The 23796-nt window shown below is 44.1% G+C and overlaps 1 protein-coding gene across 2 annotated transcripts; it reads right to left on the minus strand.

Moving 5' to 3' along the window:
* Positions 1–490: 490 nt before the first annotated feature.
* apmap (adipocyte plasma membrane associated protein) lies at positions 491–20089 on the minus strand (the record flags this gene model as incomplete). 2 transcript variants are annotated; one of them, XM_083650466.1, is made up of 9 exons in its annotated part: positions 19987–20089; positions 16353–16469; positions 14605–14720; positions 11740–11832; positions 6209–6325; positions 4058–4232; positions 1985–2119; positions 1273–1465; positions 491–700 (listed from the first exon to the last, which is right to left on the minus strand). In XM_083650466.1, the coding sequence occupies exons 1-9, from the start codon at positions 20076–20078 to the stop codon at positions 491–493; spliced, it is 1248 nt and encodes a 415-aa protein (XP_083506592.1). In that variant the 5' UTR covers positions 20079–20089. The 2 variants fall into 2 exon arrangements, with proteins under 2 accessions (XP_083506592.1, XP_083506593.1); XM_083650467.1 differs by having other exon boundaries at positions 554–692.
* Between the last annotated feature and the right edge of the window lie 3707 nt (positions 20090–23796).

The raw sequence follows: 23796 nt of genomic DNA on the forward strand, positions 1-23796 counted from the left end.
TATAACACTGGTGCATATATCATATATAACACTGGTGCATATATCATATATAACACTGGTGCATATATCATATATAACACTGGTGCATATATCATATATAACACTGGTGCATTATATCATATATAACACTGGTGCATATATCATATATAACACTGGTGCATATATCATATATAACACTGGTGCATATATCATATATAACACTGGTGCATATATCATATATAACACTGGTGCATATATCATATATAACACTGGTGCATATATCATATATAACACTGGTGCATATATCATATATAACACTGGTGCATATATCATATATAACACTGGTGCATATATCATATATAACACTGGTGCATATATCGGGATAAGTTCAAGTATCAAGATAGTTGGAAAATATCTGCACAACGACACAAAATCCAATATCGTGCATCCCTAGTATCGGCCCAAATCAGTCGAGCCGAGTTGTGTGTGTGTGTGTGTGTGTGTGTGTTGGTCAGACGCGGTGCAGGTCCAGCTTGCAGAGGAATGGCGAGCTGAAGGAGCCCAGGTACAGGCTGCCCGCGTGCTCATGAGCCTCGCTGATGTGTGGCGCCACAAGGCCGTGCGGGTCGTGGAAGCTGCGCGTGCACACGCCTCCATCATGCAGCTCCACCACCAGACTGTACCGAGGAACCAGCTTCAGCAGGACGTCCTGACTGAAGAGCTGGGCGGGGGGGGGGGGGGGGGGGGGGGGGTTGGGTCAACAAGGAGCAGAGGGATAAGTTTAGTTTATTCAGAGCTGAGGGGGGGATTATTATTATTAAATACACTGACAGCATACAGACAAACGACTGACATACAAACATCGACTGACACCCCGTCAGTCCCGTCAAAACTTACACAGTTAAAAGTTAAAGCAATCCAAATATCAGATAAATAAACAATGCATGTACCATTGTTATGTTATGTTCCACTGGCTGGAGACTCTATAAATGACTAGCAAGCATTGTTCTAGTGCCAAAGACAAGGCACTTTGTCTTGGATACATTCAAGATCTACCCAATCAGACACAGCTTTTAATTCATTGCATAGTACTTCATTTAGTTCTCTACATGTTGATACAGCACAAAACATGGTCGAGTCATCTGTACACATTACTATATTAAATTAGCTAGCTAGCTAGTGTTTGCTAACGGTAGCTAGCTAGCTCAGACATGATGTGTGCTGCAGAAGTCGGAAATCTGGGAGTTGAAACTTCAGAGTTCCGAGTCATTTTGAGGCGGTATAAATTCTGACCTTGAAGATGAGTTTCTTGAGCCACGGCCTCTGGGACAGGAAGTCCAGCAGGGAGAAGCCGGGATTGGGCCGGACCGATGACATCACCACCCAGTACCCCCCCGACGAGCTGGGACGCACGTTGTCAGGGAAACCAGGCAGGTTGTCCACAAACGTGTCCATTCCTCCTTTATTAAGACCAGACACATGAACTCTGAGAGAGAGAGAGAGAGAGAGTGAGCGAGCAAGAGAGAGCGAGAGAGAGAGAGAGAGAGTGAGCGAGCGAGAGAGAGATTTTTTTCCAGACTTTCTCAAATCAATCTGATACGGCAAAAAAGCTGATTTGTGCTGGCAGTGTGAACAAGGCCTAAAGCTCCTTCACACTGTGTGATTTTTTTGGGCTGTGCGTAAGATGACCAACGTGACGAAAGAAACGTGGACATATCTTTGGTCAGAGCTACAAAAACTCTCGTCCTGCATCGTGCAGAGAGAGAGGTTCAACGATTGTTGTCACAGTCTAACCCTAACCCTACACAGTCTGTGACCAAAGATAGTCTGGAACCAATTCTGACAGTGTCAGAAACTTAGATATAGATGTGTGTGTGTGTGTGTGTGTGTGTGTGTGTGTGTGTGTGTGTGTGTGTGTGTGTGTGTGTGTGTGTGTGTAGACCTGCGGATGCGGGCCATGGTGGTCTAGGTTCTGCTGTGTGCGTGTGTGTGTGTGTGTGTAGACCTGCGGATGCGGGCCATGGTGGTCTCGGCCACCAGCACAGACTCCTCGTCCGGCAGCAGTGTGATGCCGTTAGGAAAGCGCAGGTTCTCCATCACCACCGTCAGCTCCCGGGTATCCAGGTCATACTCCAACACACTACACACACACACACACACACACACACACACACACACACAGTTCACATTTCTATGATTTTTAGCTGTTTTTCTCACAAGTCGACAGTAGAAAATGCTTTGATTCCTAAAAAACATTGAACAAAAACATTGGTATAGCCAATGCCACAAAAATAAAGATAACTTAAATAGATAAAGGTAACGGCTATGGTGATGATGACGCTGTGTAGCGGCTCGAATATCACACAGAAAGCAACACACTGCAGCCAAACAGAGGAATAAAACATGTGACGTTACTAGGCCTGCACGATATGAGGAAAATCTGCGATGTGCGATAACATTGTTCAATATAGCGATGATGATACGACTTGCGATAAATAAACAGATATTAAAGTATGCATATTAGCTATACAGTTCCTATGTCTTTCTGCTTTAATAATGCTAACATAGACCCCAAACATAGCCTATGCCCACTGAATAAAGAACTGAAATACACACTGACTCGCACTGTTGCAAGGGAAAGGTGTACGCTGGATTTACAACACCATACAGAAGCCGTTTTCACACATGCACTTTTTACCGTTAAATGACCGGAAAGCGGTCTAATGCCTTGGAGTGTGAAAGTTGTTTTCCGGTATAAGCCCGACCCCGTCATCGCAGACTTTTCACCAGTTTCGAGCCAGTCAGGCTGAAGTGTGAAACGGGTCCAGTCATTTGCCGGTCCTTCTCTCATGGGCGAGGTGTACACACGTCGCTTAACGTTCACTTCCAGCGTGCATCATCTAATCATTCGCGCACATCAAAGCAAACTACTTCGACATTTCGCTTCGTGCATTTGCTTTCTCTACATACATACAAGCGTTGGGCGGCTTGCAAGCCGCTGCCATTCTCGCTGTGTCTGTCCTGTGTCGGGCTGCTGCGAAGTGCGGAGGACTGAAGTACTGGCCTCTCTCGAGCAGAAAGGGGAGGGGGAAAATCGGCTGTGTTTATTACGCTGGCTTGACGCTGCCTGGATACTACTCTGCACTGCAGCCCATGAGCGAATGTGAAGGATACAACATACTCTTACGTCAAACGAGTGTGATTTATTGTGTGACAAGCGAACTTATTTCACCATCGGAGTTTTGCCGACCCCCAAAATAAGCCCCCCGCCCCCCAACATACAGGCTATTTGACGACTATATATTCACACATGCGAGCGCTCAGGTGTGAAGGGAAATTCCGGGAAATGGCCGATATTGATTTACAGGTAATTTTCCTGTAAGCATGTGTGAAAACGGCTAAAATTATCAGATGCTGAGTGGGAATGCATGACGCATGTAAATAAAACCACTTTTGTTATTCATTGCGTTTCAGGCAGTCTTTGCGATGTGTTTATTGCGCATGTTCATATTGCGATGACGATGAAAATACGATTAATTGTGCAGCCCTAGACGTTACTCACATTGGGTTGAAAATAGTTTCTTCTTTTCTTCAATATTTTGCACAACATGTCTGAGCAGCACTGCAGCTCACAAACAGAAACTGACAAAGCAAGAACAAGCAATGTGCAGGTAGAGACAGGAAACCCTAGCTGGGATTATACTTGGTCTCAATGATGATCCGGATTTTCATTTAACTGCTCTTAGTCTGACGGCAGGTAGACATGGACTGTATTGCATTATTTTGTATTGTATTGTATAACTGAACTGTTTTGTATTGTATATATTTTGTCTGACTGCCACAGATGCAAAAAATAATTTCCGAAGGACAACAATAAACCTAACCTAACCTGGCTTCCCACCCGCAGACACAGCCAATTGTGCCTGTATGGACGCCCGACCAAGCCAGAGGTAACACAGAGGTGCGAACCCGTGACCCTCGTGTTGGTAGGCAGGGAATCTACCGCTACACTACCCGGACGCCCTGACAAAAAGTTATTTGTGACTCCCTGGTGGGGCGTTCCCAGCGGAGCTCGTACCGTCCGTCAGCGGTGGCCTCCATGATGAGCAGCAGGTAGTCTCTGCGCTGCCACCTGCTGCTGGAGTCAGTGAAGTACAGCTTCCTGCCGTCCCGCGTCACTGCCAGGTCGTTGATGAAGGACAGCCTCCTGCCAGAGACCAGCTGCCCCCCCGACACCAGGCGCGTCGCCTCGCCTGCAGGGGAAGACAAAATGGGATCTAGTTCTGTCTAGCTCCATCTTGGGCACAATATTTTTTTTCCTACTATGGGTCCGGGATGACCACGCCCCAAACTCATTTGTGAAGAAAGTCCGTAAAGGCGCTCCTGAGATATTGCGTTAAAGAGCAAGAAGATAGCATTCGTGAGGTCACAGTGACCTTGAACTTTGACCACCAAAATGTAATCAGTTCATCCTTGAGTCCAAGTGGATGTTTGAGGCAAATTCAAAGAAATTCCGTCAAGGCGTTGCGGAGATATCGCGTTAAAGAGCTTGAAAATGGCATTACACAGTGACATTGTCATTTGACCACCAAAATCGAATCAGTTCATCCCTGAGTCCAAGTCGACGTTTGAGCCAAATTGGAAGAAATTCCGTCAAGGCGTTCCTGAGATATCGCGTTAACGAGCTTGGAAATGGCGTTCGTGAGGTCAGTGACCTTGAACTTTGACCTTTGACCACCAAAATCTAATCAGTTCATCCTTGAGTCCAAGTGGACGTTTGAGGAAATTCGAAGAAATTCCGTCAAAGCGTTCCTGAGATATTGCGTTAACGAGCTTGAAAATGGCGTTCGAGAGGTCATGGTGACCTTGACATTTGACCTTCAAAATCGAATCGGTTCATCCTTGAGTCCAAGTAGACGTTTGAGCCAAATTGGAAGAAAATCCGTCGAGGCGTTCCCAAGATATCAATTTAATGAACATCGGACGGACGGACAACCCGAAACCATAATGCCTCTGGCCTGGCTATCGCCGGCAGAGGCATAAAAATAAAGACTATCTTATCTTATCCACACCACAAGGAGACCAAACAAAACTATTTCACACGCTGATCCACATCCGTTTATTGCGGTAAAAATAGTGGTATCTGGTCTTATCGTGCGTCCCAGACAACTTGGGATTTTGGATTTTTCTACCTCTACTAGAAAAAGTACACTGGAATGCCATTCAAAGTCGGAGTTCCTACTTGAAAACGCTTGGAGGTCGGAAATCATAAATGTTAACTGGGAAATTCTGACCACCGAGTTGTCTGGAACGCATTGATAGTGCAGAGGAATATGTTTAGAGCATGTTTTAATAAGAATATTGATATTTGGCGCCAGTGTATCAATAATGTATCACAAGAGGAAGTATCACAATATATTCCATTGTGGATATTTTGTTAGTCCCCTATCAATTTTTATACACTGACCAACTTTTGATTTTGTGATGATATTGTGGCGGTATTGACAAATAAACGTGTATGTGAAACACTCCAGTGGCAGTGTACCTGTGTTAGGGTTGACCTGGAACAGGCCCAGGTAAGTATATATAAACAGCAGTGTACCTGTGTTGGGGTTGACCTGGAACAGGCCCAGGTAAGTATATATAAACAGCAGTGTACCTGTGTTGGGGTTGACCTGGAACAGGCCCAGGTAAGTATATATAAACAGCAGTGTACCTGTGTTGGGGTTGACCTGGAACAGGCCCAGGTAAGTATATATAAACAGCAGTGTACCTGTGTTGGGGTTGACCTGGAACAGGCCCAGGTAAGTATATATAAACAGCAGTGTACCTGTGTTGGGGTTGACCTGGAACAGGCCCAGGTAAGTATATATAAACAGCAGTGTACCTGTGTTGGGGTTGACCTGGAACAGGCCCAGGTAAGTATATATAAACAGCAGTGTACCTGTGTTGGGGTTGACCTGGAACAGGCCCAGGTAAGTATATATAAACAGCAGTGTACCTGTGTTGGGGTTGACCTGGAACAGGCCCAGGTAAGTATATATAAACAGCAGTGTACCTGTGTTGGGGTTGACCTGGAACAGGCCCAGGTAAGTATATATAAACAGCAGTGTACCTGTGGTGGGGTTGACCTGGAACAGGCCCAGGTAAGTATATATAAACAGCAGTGTACCTGTGGTGGGGTTGACCTGGAACAGGCCCAGGTAAGTATATATAAACAGCAGTGTACCTGTGGTGGGGTTGACCTGGAACAGGCCCAGGTAAGCGTCAGCTACAAACAGAGTGCCGTTGGGGCCGGCTCTGATGCCCAGGGGCCGGCCGCACGTCTCCTCATCCTCCCTGGAGCCTGCACAGTGCACATCACATCACATCACATACAATTATGGTTGGGTCCCGTAACCCAGTACCGATTTGGTACCGGTACTTTTACACTATTGATACTACTGGTACCACATTTCTAGGGATGGACCAATGTGAAGATTTTGGCCGATACCGATAACCGATATTAACATTGCTGCCTGGTATGGCCGATAACCAATATTTACCGATGTCGATATGATCTGTATAAAAACACATTTCTATGATAATAACATTTTGTACATACGGGAAAACACATGTAAACACTGAATTTGAAGAAGTTATGCATTTCTTTATTTCCAAAACATTTGGAAAAGCCCATAAATCATAGATTTATCAAAATTGTTCCTCTCAATGTGAACATTTTGGTTGATACAGATAACAAATATTAACAGTGCAACATCGGACCGATGCCGATATGTTAAAAAATTACTAACATCTGCCGATACCGATATGATTGCCGATATATCGTGCATCCCTACAAATTTCAATGCAGATTTAGGTGCCATGCTCAAGCTGCTGAGTAAAATATCCGCCCCCTGGTGCTCCGAAACCGGTGCTGCACGCAATGATAACAATACGGTAATAATAATAATACATGGGACTTATATAGCACCTTTCAAGGTCTCTAGACACTTTACACTAAACACTAGTAAGGCGACGACGATAGTGGAACAGACAATGGACAAACATGACACAGACACACAGGGATAGGCGGGGGGGGGGGGGACTTAAGAGAAGGCAGAGGAGAGATGAGACTGGAGGCGGGATTGAAAAACTGTGAGGGACTCTGATTCTCTGATGTCAGCGGGGGAGGGAGTTCCAGAGCCTGGGAGCTGCCCTGGAGAAGGCTCTGTCACCGAAACTGCGGAGGTTGGACTTGGGGGTGGAGAGAAGGCCGGCTGAGGTGGATCTGAGGGACTGTGAGGGTTGATAGAGGGAGAGGAGGTCGGTGAGATATGGGGGGGCCAGTTAGTGAAGAGCTTTGTATGTGATGACCAGGATTTTGTAGGTGATCCGGTAGGAGACAGGAAGCCAGTGGAGCCGTTTTAGGACTGGGGTGATGTGGTGCCAGGATTTGGTGTGGGTGAGGAGTCGGGCGGCTGCGTTCTGGACCAGTTTGGAGTCTATTGATGAGGGTGGAGTTGATGCCACAGAGGAGTGAGTTGCAGTAATCGAGACGGGAGGAGATGAAGGCGTCGATGAGTGTTTCGGCAGCAGGATGTGCAAGGGAGGACCGGCTCTTGGTGATATTGCGGAGATGGTAGAATGAAGACAATTTGACGGAAGAGGGGCTCAAGGGAAAGGGTGGGGTCAAGGATCACACTGAGGCCTGGGAAGATGGGGAGACCGTGGTGCAGTCCATGGTGAGTGGGGTGAGGGTGGATTTGGAGCCCATGAGGAGTAGTTCAGTTTTGTCACTGTTGAGTTGTAGAAAGTTGTGTTGCATCCAGACTTTTACTGCAGACACGCAGGAGTTGATATGGGAGAGGGGTGGGTTTGTCTGTGGATTTGGTGCTGAGTTTAAGTTAAGTTAAGTGATCCTTTATTCATCCTCCATGGGGAAATTCATCCTCTGCATTTGACCCATCCTCTACTAGGAACCTTCCTAGAACTAGGAGCAGTGGGCAGCCGCAGTGGGCAGCCGCAGTGGGCAGCCGCAGTGCAGCGCCCGGGGACCAACTCCAGTTCTTTTGCCATTGCCTTGGTCAGGGGCACTGACAGGACTATTGACCCTAACATACATGTATTTAGGTGGTGGGAGGAAACCGGAGCACCCGGAGAAAACCCACACGAACACGTGGAGAACATGCAAACTCCACACAGAAAGGACCTGGGATGGACCGGGGTTCGAACCCGGGACCTTCTTGCTGTGAGGCAACAGTACTAACCACTGAGCCACTGTGCCGAGGTAGGACTGGAACCGGCTGAGTGCGGTGCCTTCGATACCGAGAGCTTTGAGTCGGGAGAGCAAGATGTTATGGCTCACAGTATCGAAGGCTGCACTCAGGTCAAGGAGGATGAGGGAGCATTTTTTGCATTTGATGAGAATCAAAGAACCGGTCTGGCTGCTCTGAAAACACCTTCAATTAAACTGAGCCAAACCAGACCAGGGCTGCGTTCCAATACCCATACTTGTACTTCTTTCTTGTAGTATGTACTGCCGCTGCCCTCACAAAGTATGGATTGTAGTGTGTAGCATGCATGCAAAATGCATACTATTGGGACACACTACATCTGTCGTCACGTGAGCTTCCTGAACTCCGACCTCTTGCTCACTTCCGCCGACGTCCGCAGCGCCACATTTGAGTTTTTTTTTTTTTTTTTTTTTCAATAAACAAAGTCTGGCAATAACAAACAGTACATTATACAAACAATTCAGACTAAGCATTTACAAAATTGGAACAGACAATCAAATAAACAACAAAATAAAATAAATAAAGCAAAAACACAAACATTAAGTCAGAGTTCTAAACAGGAATCAAGATATGCATGTTTTGGTACACACTCCATGCTTGTTTGGTTTTAACATATTTCAAGGCTTTCTTAAAGTTAATTATCTCATTCATGAATACTAAGAACAGGGGTCTGGCAGTTTGAAATCTACATCGGTGAATAAATTGTTTAGCCATAATAATTAAACTATTGTACATCATTTCAATTTGTTTATCTTTCATTATAACTCCAAATTGAATATCATTATATTCTAAATTGGGCGATTGAGGGTCTTTTTCAGATATCCAATTTTGAAACAAATCCCAAAAAGATCTAGAATAATTACAAACAAAATACAGATGCTACAGTCTCAATATCAGAATCACAAAATCTACAGTTGTTCATATCAAGGTTAAATCTTTGTCTCAGAAACTCATTACATGGATAAATATTAGGGATGTCCGATATTATCGGCCTACCGATATTAGCATAAAAAAATCGATATCGGAAAATATCGGTATCGGTTTTCATGCCGATTTTTTTTTTTTTTAATACAGGGGGAGTCTCACTGAGAGCAATGCTCTCTTTTTCAGGAGTGCCCTGTTCACATTCACACACACATTCATACCTGGAAGCTGACCAGTACAACCACAGTCTGATCTGTTGGCCACTGAGCAGCTCCACTGGAGCGGTTGGGGTTAAGGGCCTTGCTCAAGGGCACCTCAGTGGTGGTAATGAGGGAGGGGCAAGCGCTGCCTTTTCACTTTCCCCACCCAGATTTATCCTGCCGGTCCCGGGGATTGAACCGACGACCTTCTGGTCACAAGCTCGCTTCTCTAACACTTACAACTTTAACACAACATGCATATTATATATTAAACTATTCAGCTACATTAAGCTACATTATGTAACTTGTTACGTGAAATTTTGGTGGAAAAAAAGCCCGCTTATATCGGTATCGGTTGATATCGGTTGATATCGGTATCGGAAATTAACTCATTGAGTGCCAATGATGACTTTAGTCGTCAATTCATTTAGTGACGTAGAGTGCCATTGACGACTAAAGTCGTCAATTGCGTTTTTTGACGGGGGGATGTCGATCTAAGCCTCTTACATCGCGTCTTACAATATGGGAGCTATTGAATGTGTCTAACCTATTTTACAGAACCCTTAGGTGGCGACAGTGCTCTCCAGATTACAGAAATGTCAGGAATACAGCCTGAAAAAGCCGTGATCAAAGAGAAACCGCTCATGCTGCAGCCCAGAGCCATGTAGATTGCTCTGGCTGCTGCTTGACGGTGCCTGCCAACAGCAATCAATCCGCGCACACAACTGAGCTCCTCTGCCTCTGTCTGTCTGTCTGCATATAGTTTCTCCACACGATTACCCACCAGAAAGGCAGCACCCGACGCCGAAGGGCCAAACCTTTACCTGCAGTCCCGTTTGGCATTTCCTTGTCGCGCTGTGAGCCGCCCGGGAGCCGCCCGGCGCAAAAACGGAGGCTCCAAAAATAGACTGGGTGCGTGTGGGGAGGAGTTTGCAGCTGAGTGGGGGAGAGGGGGGTGGGGCACGCAGGCTCCACAGAACTACACCAGGTCACTACATCAGAAAATATTAGCTAGAGTCAGTGAATGTGCTTGAAATGCTGCATTTCACAAAAGGCTGAATATCTCAGCTTCTAGATAGAAATGCATGTTTTTGCTGTTTTTGACCTATCTTCTCCGGCTGATAACTAAAGAACGGAAAATGGTATCAATAAACTTTTTTTTGCTGATGATACAATAGAGTCTCCTTGTTCTTTTTGCGTGTTCGGTGTTTACATAGTAATATCACACAATATTCTGTGGGCCTCGAGAAATCACTGAAAACGCTCTGAAACTCTGGCACTGGGAGCGTCCGTTCTCCAAAAGTGGCTGGCACTCAATGAGTTAAGAGTTGGACATTATCGGATATCGGATATCGGTAAAAAAGCCAATATCGAACATCCCTAATAAATATCATTCATTACTTTAAAGTGAGTGTCTTTAGCTTTGGGTGGGATGGGGAGAGTGAGGTATCTAGTTTGAATTCTAATTCTTATCTCTTCAGGATAATCTTTTAACAGATTTTTCCTTTTTATTGGTAAAGGAAAGATTACAGAAGTAAGAGTACTTCTTATAAATTTGTTTGTGCATTTTTTCTCCTTCAATTTGATACCGTCAATACACAGTGAAGGTAGCTGTGGAACGAAAACATTATACAGCAACATCCCTTTAACCGTATTCACCATTGCTTGTGGAATCGCTTTAATAACCACCGAGTATTGTCTTTTTGTGCAATTCACATTGTATTTATCAATAAACTTATTATACTCGAGAAGATTACCATTTGAATCCATTAAATGCAAAATAGACCAAATACCTTTCTCCACCCAGTCACAGTAACACAAAGATTTTCTTTTAAATAAAATATGCCACATTTGAGTTTGTTTGTGCTCAAACCTGTCAAAATGCCTGGCGATCTAAATACATATTTGAGCAGCAGCATCGCCTCTCGCCAAGCTCTCCAGAGACGTGCGCACCGTCGGAGGCTCCGGAGAGCTCTGTTGCTGTTATATTGTAATGTATGTTGTTGTTTCTAATAAACTGACGTGATGATACTTACATGCAGTCTCATTCTTAACAGTATAATAACGTGCATATTTCTGTCAGTGTTTTTATCATAGTTATTGACGTGTTCACGGCGTCATGGAGGTGGGCGTGGATTATACACGCAGCTCAGTCAGAGCGACGTAACTTCCGCTGCGCAAAGGATTGTGGGGCAGATTGGCTGCCGCAGCATGCATCGATCCATACTGCGAAATAGGAGCTGATGTAGTACAACATCCTGGTACTCTTGGCATACTGCATCTGACATACTATGTATTGGGACATACTAATTTTTTTTTTGCCTACTAAATAGCATGGAAGTAGCCCAGGTGTTTCTCACCACATGGTGGCTTTCCCAGTCTCGTCACCACATGGATTCTCCGGCCGACGAGCTTCACAATCTTCCCATCCGCTGTTCCTGAGTACAGAACGTCTACAGAGAGAGAGAGAGAGAGAGAGACAGAGACAGAGAGAGAGAGAGAGAGAGAGAGAGAGAGAGGAGGGAAAAAGAGAGACACAGACAGACAGAGAGAGAGAGGAGGGAGAGAGAGAGAGAGAGAGAGAGACACAGACAGACAGAGAGAGAGAGGAGGGAGAGAGAGAGATTCTCAGTCTGTGACAGGCTTTGTGTGATAATGTTCACATTTAAATTCAAGCTAAGAGTAATACGCTTCGAATTGGACTCAGGCAGCCCGGTGGGGACAGTGGGAGGAGCCTCGGTGTTGCAATGCATTTTCGTTCCTTTTGTTCACAGGGCTGTACGCTTACTTTATTAAGTGGTAGTGTGAATGTCAGATGAAGCTAGCTAGATGGTGCTAGCTAAAAATGTCATATGGTATGCTATTTGTCGAAATTAATTTGGTAACATATGTAACCGAGTTGAATCAGCGCGGATTCCTCGTGAGTCCCGAGTGGTAGCGAGTGGATTGGTTAAACTCACTCTCCAGTATAAAGGCATGTTAATCAGCTCCGCCAAGGGAGCTAGCTCTCTTGGCGTGGCGGTTAACATGTCGGACTCCCAAGCCGAAGGTCGGACTCGGCGGTTCGTATCCCACCCCTGGACAAGCCCTTAACATGGGTTGCTGCAAATACCACCTACACAACGCCGTTACACACTACTACTACTAGTTACTGATACTGATTATCGATATTCTTATCAGTTTTTGTTCAATTAAGAATAGAAATTGCTTTAACAGCAACTGTTGCAAAATCTTAAATGGCTGTATTCATAAATTCAATCTGACCACTGGATCTCAGATCAGAGGACAGAGTGTCAAAAGATATTACTCACAAAATATAACAAATAAAATATGATGCATTATTATTCATTAAAGCTATACTATGCAACTTTTTCATTTTTTTTTATCCTTATAGAAAAGTTTTCCCACAAAAACATACATTTTCATGACTCTGAAGAAGACGCTGCTTGCGTCGAAACGTCATTTTTTGTACCTTATTAAATTTGTTTGCCAGTGATTTCGTGTGCTCCAGTCACTTCAACTTGTTTTTGACTCTGAAGAAGATGCTGCTCGTGTCGAAACTTCAACTGTTTCTAGTATCCTGTCCTCCTCTGAGAGCACCGACCTCCCTTTGTGGAGGGGCTGTAGCGCAGGAGATTCCTTCTACATCAATTTTCATGCACACAATACTGTGGCAGTGTGTTTATGTGGACAGACGCAGCCCCATGTGTGTACTTGCATGGTTAGGCATTGTTTACATTTACATATAAACAAAGTGTAAAAACTCACCTTTTCAGGCTACACCTGGGCCCTTCTTGAACTAACATCTAAAAAAAAAAAAAAAAAAAATACTAATGCTACATGTTACTTATTCCTTCTCAAACTACTTCCTACATGGTGCTAGTCTATCAAAATATCTTAGCTGTCATTGATTGTGTTGCATAGTGGTTTTCTGTACTGTTGACAAATTGATATTGTACAAAAGCATCTGCTAAATGACGTAATGTAAATGTAATGTAATGTAATGTGTAAACAGCGCCGGAATCAGGCAGGGGGCAGCGTGATACAACAAACACACTGCCAATGTATTTAGTGTGTTGGGGTCAGAGCATGTGAGCGGAGTGGAGCGGTGATAATTACCGCTCCTCGCTCGCGGGGCGGCCCTTTCCACCTGCTCCATACAGATTTCACCCGCTCGCACTCACCGCTCCGCTCAAAAGAATAAAAGCGATAAAAAGGCCAGGGTGTTTTCATTTGCGTTTAAACGCCTGGGCAATGGGCATTGCTCACTACAAATAACATGAGCTCAGCAGAGTCGGCTGCATGTTCGTTTCTCTTCCTTCTCGTCTCGCAGCAGCTGGCAAGAAAATAGTGGGCATGGCCACGCACCGATGCATTCTGGTTTGAACATGTTGTGATCGAAACTGGAGCGCGACTGAGCGGGTGATCGGTGCCGCTCCAACTTTCGCTCCGCTCACCGCTCAAGCCAAAATCCCCCCGCTCCACTCCCCGCTCCCCGCTCGCTCCATGCTCCGCTCGCATGCTCTGGTTGGGGTTGATGTTTTTGAGGGGAAAGTTTTCTATGAGGATAAAAAAAAAATAGTTTTTTAATGATTGCATAGTATACCTTTAAACTATCCATCATTAACATGTATGTAGCAACAATACATAGGAAATGTATCTTCTTAAGCTCCAGTAGCACCCGCGCGAGTGGATACATATTTCTCTTAGCACAGAATAATTTATAACAGCATAATGCTAGCAAAACTGTAGCACTGTACAGCCCTGCCGGCGCCGCTGAAATCAACACAATGGGTCGTTGGTGAGAGAAATCACTCTGATTGGCTGGTCAGGGCTAGAGAAATCACTCTCATTGGCTGGTCAGGGATAGAGAAATCACTCTGATTGGCTGGTCAGGGCTAGAGAAATCACTCTGTTTGGCTGGTCAGGGATAGAGAAATCACTCTCATTGGCTGGTTAGGGATAGAGAAATCACTCTGATTGGCTGGTCAGGGATAGAGAAATCACTCTGATTGGCTTGTCAGTGGTAGGGAAGCAGGACAAAACGCTCTGCTCGTTTTCCAACTTAATCTCACCTGATATGATTTCACTTACGTAAGAAAATAAACATTGTGTTTTCTTGACTTGCAGCTCCAAGTTTTCTCCAAGAAAACCAATTTGAAACAACAAAGTGCATATATGCCTGTGTGTGTGTGTGTGTGTGTGTGTGTGTGTGTGTGTGTGACCTCCGATGTTGGTGACAGACTCCGGTCCGGTGATCTGGTCTTCAAACAGCCGCTCAGCCTCCCTCAGCTTCAGGTTAGGCTCGTAGCATCCGCTCATCATAGGAGGCTCTGCCAGGCTGCGCGCGAGCACACACACACACACACGCAAAACATAAAGAAAAACGTTGAGTCCAAGTAGACGTTTGAGACAAATTGTACGAAATTTTGCCAAGGCATTATTGAGCTATCGCATTAAAGAGCTTGGAAATAGGGTTCATGAGGTGAAAGTGACCTTGAACTTTGACCTTTAAGCTCCAAAATCTAATCAGTTCATCCTTGAGTCCAAGTGGACGTTTGAGGCAAATTTGATGAAATTCTGTGCAGGCGTTCCTGAAATATCGCGTTAACAAACTTGAAAATTGCGTTTGAGAGGTCACAGTGACCTTGGCCTTTGACCTTTGATTACCAACATCTAATCAGTTCATCCTTGAGTCCAAGTCGACGTTTGAGCCAAATTGGAAGAAATTCCGTCAAGCCGTTCCTGAGATAGCGCGTTAACGAACTTGGCAATGGCGTTCGTGAGGTCACAGTGACCCTGAACTTTGACCACAAAAATCCATCCTTCAGTCCAAGTCGACGTTTGAGGCAAGTTTGATGAAATTCCGTCAAGGCGTCCTCAGATATCTCGTTAACGAACATCGGACGTACGTACATAGGTACGGACAACCCGAATCCATAATGCCTCCGGCCTGGCTATCGCCGGCGGAGGCATACAAATGAATGGCGGATGAAATCCCTTAGGACGCATGCTGAACCCGGAAGAGGGCGTGACTTTGGCACTCTATTCTGATCACAACTAGGGCATTCACGACTAGTGAATTTTACTAGTCGACTAGTCGTCCCTAAAGGTAGCCGACTAGTCTTTTTTTTCTTTTCTTTCTTTAAGAAAGAACATGAGGTATTTACACAACATACTGTACATGGACTATCATATCCCATATCCCCCACAAAGAACATCAAAACACAACAAAACAAAACAAGAAAACTGCATAAGATACACAATAATCCAAGAACAAACAAGACTATTGGACAAACAACCAAACAAAAACAATGCATTCAGCTCCTATCCTGATAAGCCTAATGACACTGGGGTAAAAAGTTCTTAAAGTCAAACTCTGTATGTGGTTGCCATATTTTGGGGATGTCTAAGAATCTGCCTTTGCTCTTGTAGTACCGGTAAATGTTATCCAACGTATGGTAGCTTGAGAGTTCTTTTCCACCAGTGAACTACAGCTGGGGGATTGGATGCTTTCCAATTTAAAGCTATGCATTTCCTAGCTGCCAACAGGGCAAGATCTATGTATTTACTTTGAATGCATTGTTTTTGTTTGGTTGTTTGTCCAATAGTCTTGTTTGTTCTTGGATTATTGTGTATCTTATGCAGTTTTCTTGTTTTGTTTTGTTGTGTTTTGATGTTCTTTGTGGGGGATATGGGATATGGGATAGTCCATGTAAATACCTCATGTTCTTTCTTAAAGATAAAAAAAAAAAAAAAAAAAAAAAAAAAATTAAACGACTAGTCGACTACCAAGCAGTGTCGACTAGTGGTTTTACTAGTCGACTAGTCTGTGAATGCCCTAATCACAACGCGTTTACACCTTAAATTAACATGCATTTAGATGACAGTTTAATGCCAGCTGTAAATGGGCTCTCTATGATTTAGATTTTTGCCCCAGTGACTTGTTGTTGTTTTCAGTGACTTGTTGTACCTGAAGACGTCGGGCTGGATGGGCGACTCCAGGATGAGGACGACCACCAGCACGGGGAGCAGCAGGAAGCAGCCCAGAGACAGCAGTGTCACGCGGAAAACCTTCCCACTGTACGTACTGTAAGAGACAACACACACACACACAGAGACAGCAGTGTCACACTGAAAACCTTCCCACTGTACGTACTGTAAGAGACAACACACACACACAGAGACAGCAGTGTCACACTGAAAACCTTCCTACTGTACGTATTGTAAGAGTCAACACACACACAGAGAGACAGCAGTGTCACACTGAAAACCTTCCCACTGTACGTACTGTAAGAGTCAACACACACACACACACACACAGACAGCAGTGTCACACTGAAAACCTTCCCACTGTACGTACTGTAAGAGTCAACACACACACACACACACACACAGACAGCAGTGTCACACTGAAAACCTTCCCACTGTACGTATTGTAAGAGACAACACACACACACACACACAGACAGCAGTGTCACACTGAAAACCTTCCCACTGTACGTACTGTAAGAGTCAACACACACACACACACACACACACACACACACACACACAGACAGCAGTGTCACACTGAAAACCTTCCCACTGTACGTATTGTAAGAGACAACACACACACACACACACAGCAGTGTCACACTGAAAACCTTCCCACTGTACGTACTGTAAGAGTCAACACACACACACAGAGACAGCAGTGTCACACTGAAAACCTTCCCACTGTACGTACTGTAAGAGACAACACACACACAGAGACAGCAGTGTCACACTGAAAACCTTCCCACTGTACGTACTGTAAGAGTCAACACACACACAGAGACAGCAGTGTCACACTGAAAACCTTCCCACTGTACGTACTGTAAGAGTCAACACACACACAGAGACAGCAGTGTCACACTGAAAACCTTCCCACTGTACGTACTGTAAGAGACAACACACACACAGAGAGACAGCAGTGTCACACTGAAAACCTTCCCACTGTACGTACTGTAAGAGACAACACACACACACACAGAGACAGCAGTGTCACACTGAAAACCTTCCCACTGTACGTACTGTAAGAGAAAACACACACACAGAGACAGCAGTGTCACACTGAAAACCTTCCCACTGTACGTACTGTAAGAGTCAACACACACACAGAGAGACAGCAGTGTCACACTGAAAACCTTCCCACTGTACGTACTGTAAGAGACAACACACACACACAGAGACAGCAGTGTCACACTGAAAACCTTCCCACTGTACGTACTGTAAGAGACAACACACACACAGAGACAGCAGTGTCACACTGAAAACCTTCCCACTGTACGTACTGTAAGAGACAACACACACACAGAGAGACAGCAGTGTCACACTGAAAACCTTCCCACTGTACGTACTGTAAGAGTCAACACACACACAGAGACAGCAGTGTCACACTGAAAACCTTCCCACTGTACGTACTGTAAGAGTCAACACACACACACAGAGACAGCAGTGTCACACTGAAAACCTTCCCACTGTACGTACTGTAAGAGTCAACACACACACCGTCAACTAGAGCTGCACAATATATCGTTTCAGCATCGTCATCGCAATGTGCGCATGCGCAATACTCACATCGCATAACGCGCAATGTCATAGGATAAGGCAAAGTAACTCAAACATGTCATGCTATAACTCTTTTGCTGGTTGATACCCAGCATTGGCACACTAGCATCCTGCCAATCACTCTGGCTGCAGCTAAAAACACTGTTGCTACTATGTCACCCATGCAGGTTACCCACTACCTTCTTAAAGGGACAAGGCTTGATGAGCTAATCAAGTCATTTGGTGAAAATTCCTGTATTCTTTCATATCGCAATATATATCGCAGAAACCAAATATATTGCAATGTCTGTTTTTTCCAATATCGTGCAGCCCTACCGTCAACTTCAATCAATTCAATCATTCCATACATACATTACATTGAGGTGGCACTATCTGCAGTGGAACACCAAGTGGTGCTACTAAAAGTACTAAAAGCGAGTCGAGATGAACCGTGATTATCGTGACATTGATTTCAACCATACTGCCCAGCCCTAATCTAAATGTTCCATTATCTGATAACGTATCGGTCTGATATATATTGTGGCCCCTGTTGTTATATTTAATGAAACTATCTCCTGTTCTCTGTAAGGAAGCATCAGTGTCAGCAGCAGACAGGCCCGGCTCCAGACCCAAGTTACAGAGGGGGCCTGCCCCTAGCTTGGGGGGGCCAAGCTACCCAAGGGGGGTCTGGGGGGATTCTCCCCCGGAAGATTTTGTACATTTTAAAGTAAAATTCGTCAACCTGGTGCATTTGAGAGCAAAATGAAGAGGCTAAATCTATGAAGAACTACACACATCTCTAATGTGTTGTGACTTTACAAATAATTAGGCCTAAACAATTAATATTAAATGTATTTACACATTGTGCACAAATTGCATTCATTGTGACAAATTTACAATAGTTAATATCCAGCCAGAATCATTGCAAATGGATGTTCAAAGTAACAGTTAGCAATAGCATTCAGTTAATCAATGCCTAATGACAGCCAGATTCCGTTTTAAACTTTAAAACAGAAAAACGTTTTTAGCCCAAATATTATTTTTTTTGAATGGGGGAATGGGGGGGCCCGGCCCGGTCTGGCCCCCCCCTAACGCCGGGCCTGGCAGCAGATGTTTATTTCTGATTGGTTATGGAATAACTGGAGGCTCCTCTGACTCCCCCCTCCCCCCATTAGACAGCTGTGTATGTGTGTGTGTGTGTGTGTGTGTGTGTGTGTGTGTGTGTGTGTGTGTGTGTGTGTGTGTGTGTGTGTGTGGTGTTGTGCAGCTGTGTATCTTCATTCTTTATATAGCTGTGTATTCCACTGCTATGAAACAACCTAAGGGAACGTCGAGCCGCACTACCTGCTTTTAATGCTGGCATGCTACACATGTATGGTGCTGCTTTGATGATATCACAAGACATTTGGCAATGACAGCGATGCAGTTGGACTTTAAAGCAGTGTATATGTGTATATGGTTTAGCACGGGCACATTTTGATTTCTGGTATTGGGCTGCTACGTTTTTTGGCCATTGTGCTGGTTTTGTCACACTGACCTGGCAACCCTGTAACAAATAAACACATTACGCTTTACTAGATGTCATGCATCTCATGCTACATGGCGCCTGTGTGTGTGTGTGTGTGTGTGTGTGTGTGTGTGTGTGTGTGTGCTGCTCAGGTGACCCACATCTCATTTCAATGGGTTCAATACTTTTATATACAACCCACTGAAACAAAATGTACCGGCTTAGCAGCTAATGTTAGCTAACCGGCTACCTGCCCAGCAGCTCAGTGAACAGCTGTGAGATGTGCTAGCTAAGCTAGCGGTTCTGCGCATGTAGTAGAGAGGTAGCGTGTTAAAGCCTGAATGAGTGTCTGCTGGTCGGGAAGGGGGCTTAAATAACGAACAATATATTTTGGCGAGGTTAAAACCAAATCATGGGTCCCGTGTCTTCTCACTGCAAGATATCTGAATGAAATGGCTTTACAGAGGTAAGTCCATCTTTCCATATAGAATGACAGAACACCTGCCAGTGTGCGTGTGTGTGTGTGTACCTGGTGGAGTGGTAGCGGGGCTCTCGCAGGTCGTCGGTGATGACCTGTGGTCGGTGCAGCCGTCGGAGCCGCAGCCCCTCCGTCTCCTTCATGTTGGACTGACAACACAACACAACCAGACGAGCCGAGCCGAACACAGTCGAGCCTAGCAGCATAGCATCATCTTCTTTTTGTTTTAAATAACGGCGTTTGCCATCCAGTTTATTGGTGCATTACCGCCACCTTCTGCTCCGGAGTGTTACCATAACCACCTGAACAACAACACAATGACAACAACAACACTTGCCTCTATACCTCTTTACAGAAGGCAGTGGTGTAGTGGTCCCTGGAGAAGTGGGATTACGCTTTATTTATGCCCCCACCCACAGTGTGTGTTTTTCCCAGGGGTTCTTGGATTTTGATCAATTAAAATAACCAAATAAAAAGATATAACCTAAATAGCATTTAACGGTAACGTTAGGTGAATCAGTGAATGAGCTGCCCCGCATTCAGCAAACTAACATTGCAGACGTCTGTATTTGTGGAAGTGGTGTGTAACATTAATTTTGTTAATGTCCCGGGCGCTTATTAATAGAGCACAAGGGATGGGCATTTCTACCTAAAACACTAGTCGAAATTCGCCCCTTTGAAGAAAGAAAGAAAGAAAAGAAAAGTGATTGTTTCTGTAATAAAAAAGCGATTGAAAAAGTCGTGACATTAAAAATCACGATAATTTAGTGAATCGATTACCCCCCCCCCACCCCTAGTAAAAAGGCCTTTTTACATGGAAAACAGAAGAAAAAAATCAGATTTTAGACTCAGTCATTTCCCCCAAAAAACATTAATTCCCTGATTTTAGGCATTCATTGTGGAGTAAAGGTTAGTAGTTTCCACTGGCTTTCACTCTTTTTGGCTTGGGGGGTCATCTAGTGGTGAGATTTGGCAACTACATGCAGTTGCCATGTGAAAGTGAAAACTACTCAATTTGAAGCCTTTAGTCCAGAATGAATACCTAAGACCTGGGATTTCATGTTTTTTGGGGGGGAAATGGCTGGGAGTCCAAAATCTGCACTTTTTTGCACGAAAAAGCAAAAAAAATCCTCCCAGCAACCCCCCCCCCCCCCCAAAAAAAAAAACATGAATTACATGATCCTGGAGTAAAGGCTTCAAATTAGTAGTGTGTACTGTAAAATTCCGTTTCCACCATTTCCCCATGTTCTACATACGGATCCATTTCCCATACATTCATGTAAACTGCATGAAAACTGGTTGAATGGGGGAAATAGCCAAACAGTAGAAACTACAAATTTGAAGCCTTGACTCCAGGATGAATGCCTAACATACATGGAATTCATGATTTTTTGGAAAATGGCTGGAGGTCAGCAAAACCTGTGTTACTTCCTGCTTTTTAGACACAAAATGGCTGCTGTGAAAAAGGTCAGTTGAAGCCTCTTGCTGCAACGATGAGTCCAAACTGTCCGAATATTTCCAGAAAAAGAAAAATGTCGATAACTTTTCCTCCAAAGCCCAAGATGATCATGTCTTCTTTTGTCCTGACCAACAGTCCACAAGCCAAAGAGAATCAGTTTACTGTCATAGAAGACGAAAGATACACCAATCTAAAATTCTAAATGATTTCTAGAATTAAAAATCATATAAAATATATATATCATATAAAATCATTGCAGCTCTACAATACTGTCTGTGGGTCCAACAGCTACAGGAGGAGAGGAGTTATAGAGAAACTAAATCAACTAATGTTTCCTTTAATGTTGAGATTGTGAATATTAATGAGAATACTGTGAATATTAACAGCCATATTATTGTGAATATTAATGAGCATATTGTCAATATATCAATGAGCATGTAAACACACTGGGGACCCGCTCTGAACAGTAAACAGTCCACAGACTCAACATTCAAAACAAATACATTCAGTTTATTAGAAAACTCACCAGCCTTCAGAATCAGAATCAGAATCAGAAAGACTTTAATGATCCCCGGGGGGAAATTGGGACAAGTTACAGTAGCTCGCTCCCAGAACATACATAGCATAAATAAAATAAAAATAAAATAAAATAAAAATAGACCGTAGTAATGCAATATTAAGCAATAAGCAGGTGCTTTTCAGTACCTTTAAGAGTAAATAACATTCCTTCAGACAGAAAACAATCGAAGTCGCTGCCGTAACACAGAGAAAACAACCAGGTAGTTTAACATGAGGACTGGTTTGACTGAGACAGGAGGACAAACCAAACTTTCACAAAAAACATTGCCCTTCCCTTCTCTGTGCGTGCAGATGCGCCCCTACTGCTAGTTAGCTTGGCACAATGAGTGGTAGTCAATGGAATGGCTAGCCTACCCCTGTTAAGTCACAACAATACACATTCCAAAAGCAACATAACACTCTTATGTACATGTTGTTATCACCGTAACCATGTTATGAAATACGTTAAGAAATTAGAACGAATAAGGACTTCATGACCCCCCCCTCTCCTCGTAAGTAATCTGATTACTTACTGTGGCTATAAAAGTTCTATAAAAGTGGCTATATATTTGCATAGAAAATTACAATGTCTCGTAATTATTAGTGTTTGTATTTGTCAATATTCTTCTTCTCCTGGGAAGTTGGGCTTCCCATGCATAAAAATAAACCAAACTTTGCACAAAGGTCCCGTCCCATGTCAAACTTCTTCAATGCGAATTTGGCACCAATAGTCCTGATGGTGGCACTACAGCGACCGTCAAAAGTTTCAAACTTTGAAAATTCATAACAAATCAGGGATACGTGCTACAGCTTTGCAACTTTCACTGAAATGTGGGCCCAAGTGAGGAGAAGCTTTTGCACACTGCAACCAATTATGAAGTCCAAAGACTGCAAAACTGCAAAAACTGTAAAACTACTTAAACCCTACTCTTCCCAAATTTTTTCTTCAAATGACACCAAACTTCAGCATCTGCATCATTAGACTGTCCTACACAAAATTTTCAGACAGATTTTCGATTTATCAAAAATTGCGCCCACAGAGCATCAAAATGTTTTACTGTAAACGGTACTGTAAACAAGTACTGCAAATTCTCACTACATAAAGCTAGAAACTTCACAAATTCTTTTTACAAAGTTTTGCTGTCACAGTAGTTGAAGAGCTGAATTTATGACAATATTTAGAATTCTGTCCTCATGTATATAGCCTAAAGAGCATCGATGCCTTTGCCATCCTGGGGAACGGTGGGACATGCCCTCGCCATCCTGCGAAAACACACACACTTATGAGGATGTCATCAGTGATGTCACTGATGATGTCACCAGCCGGGCCAAGGGCATGGCCACTGTTTGTATTTATGATGTCATCAGTGTTGTCACTCAAGCAATTGTGATGTCATCAGTGATGTCACTCGAGCAATTCCCACTGATGACATCATCAGTGATGTCATAAATCCCACTGTGACATCATCAGTGATGTCATAAATCCCACTGATGACATCATCAGTAACACACGTGATCCAGCATCCCTGAAGTATGCCATCAAGGAGCAGCCAGGGCGAGGCCGTGCAGCGGGCGAGCCTAGGAATGGAGTGCGCGTAGCGCGCGAGATGCCTAGTGCTATATAAGTGGTGGATGCCACGCAAGGATCCAGTCTGTCCATAAGACGAAGAAGCAGCTCCTGCTGGTATATCAGTTGTGTGACCCCACAGACCTCAGGCAAGTAATGTGTATGTTTGTGTGTGAGAGAGAAACTGTCCGTCTGTCTGTGCACTTTTCTGGAGAGGAAAAATATTTGTAGCCCTAGTATGAGTGGTAACTTATGATAGCGTTTTATTGTATTTTAG

This window comes from Poromitra crassiceps (genome assembly GCF_964638095.1).
Source record: "Poromitra crassiceps genome assembly, chromosome: 14".
Classification (NCBI taxonomy): domain Eukaryota; kingdom Metazoa; phylum Chordata; class Actinopteri; order Beryciformes; family Melamphaidae; genus Poromitra; species Poromitra crassiceps.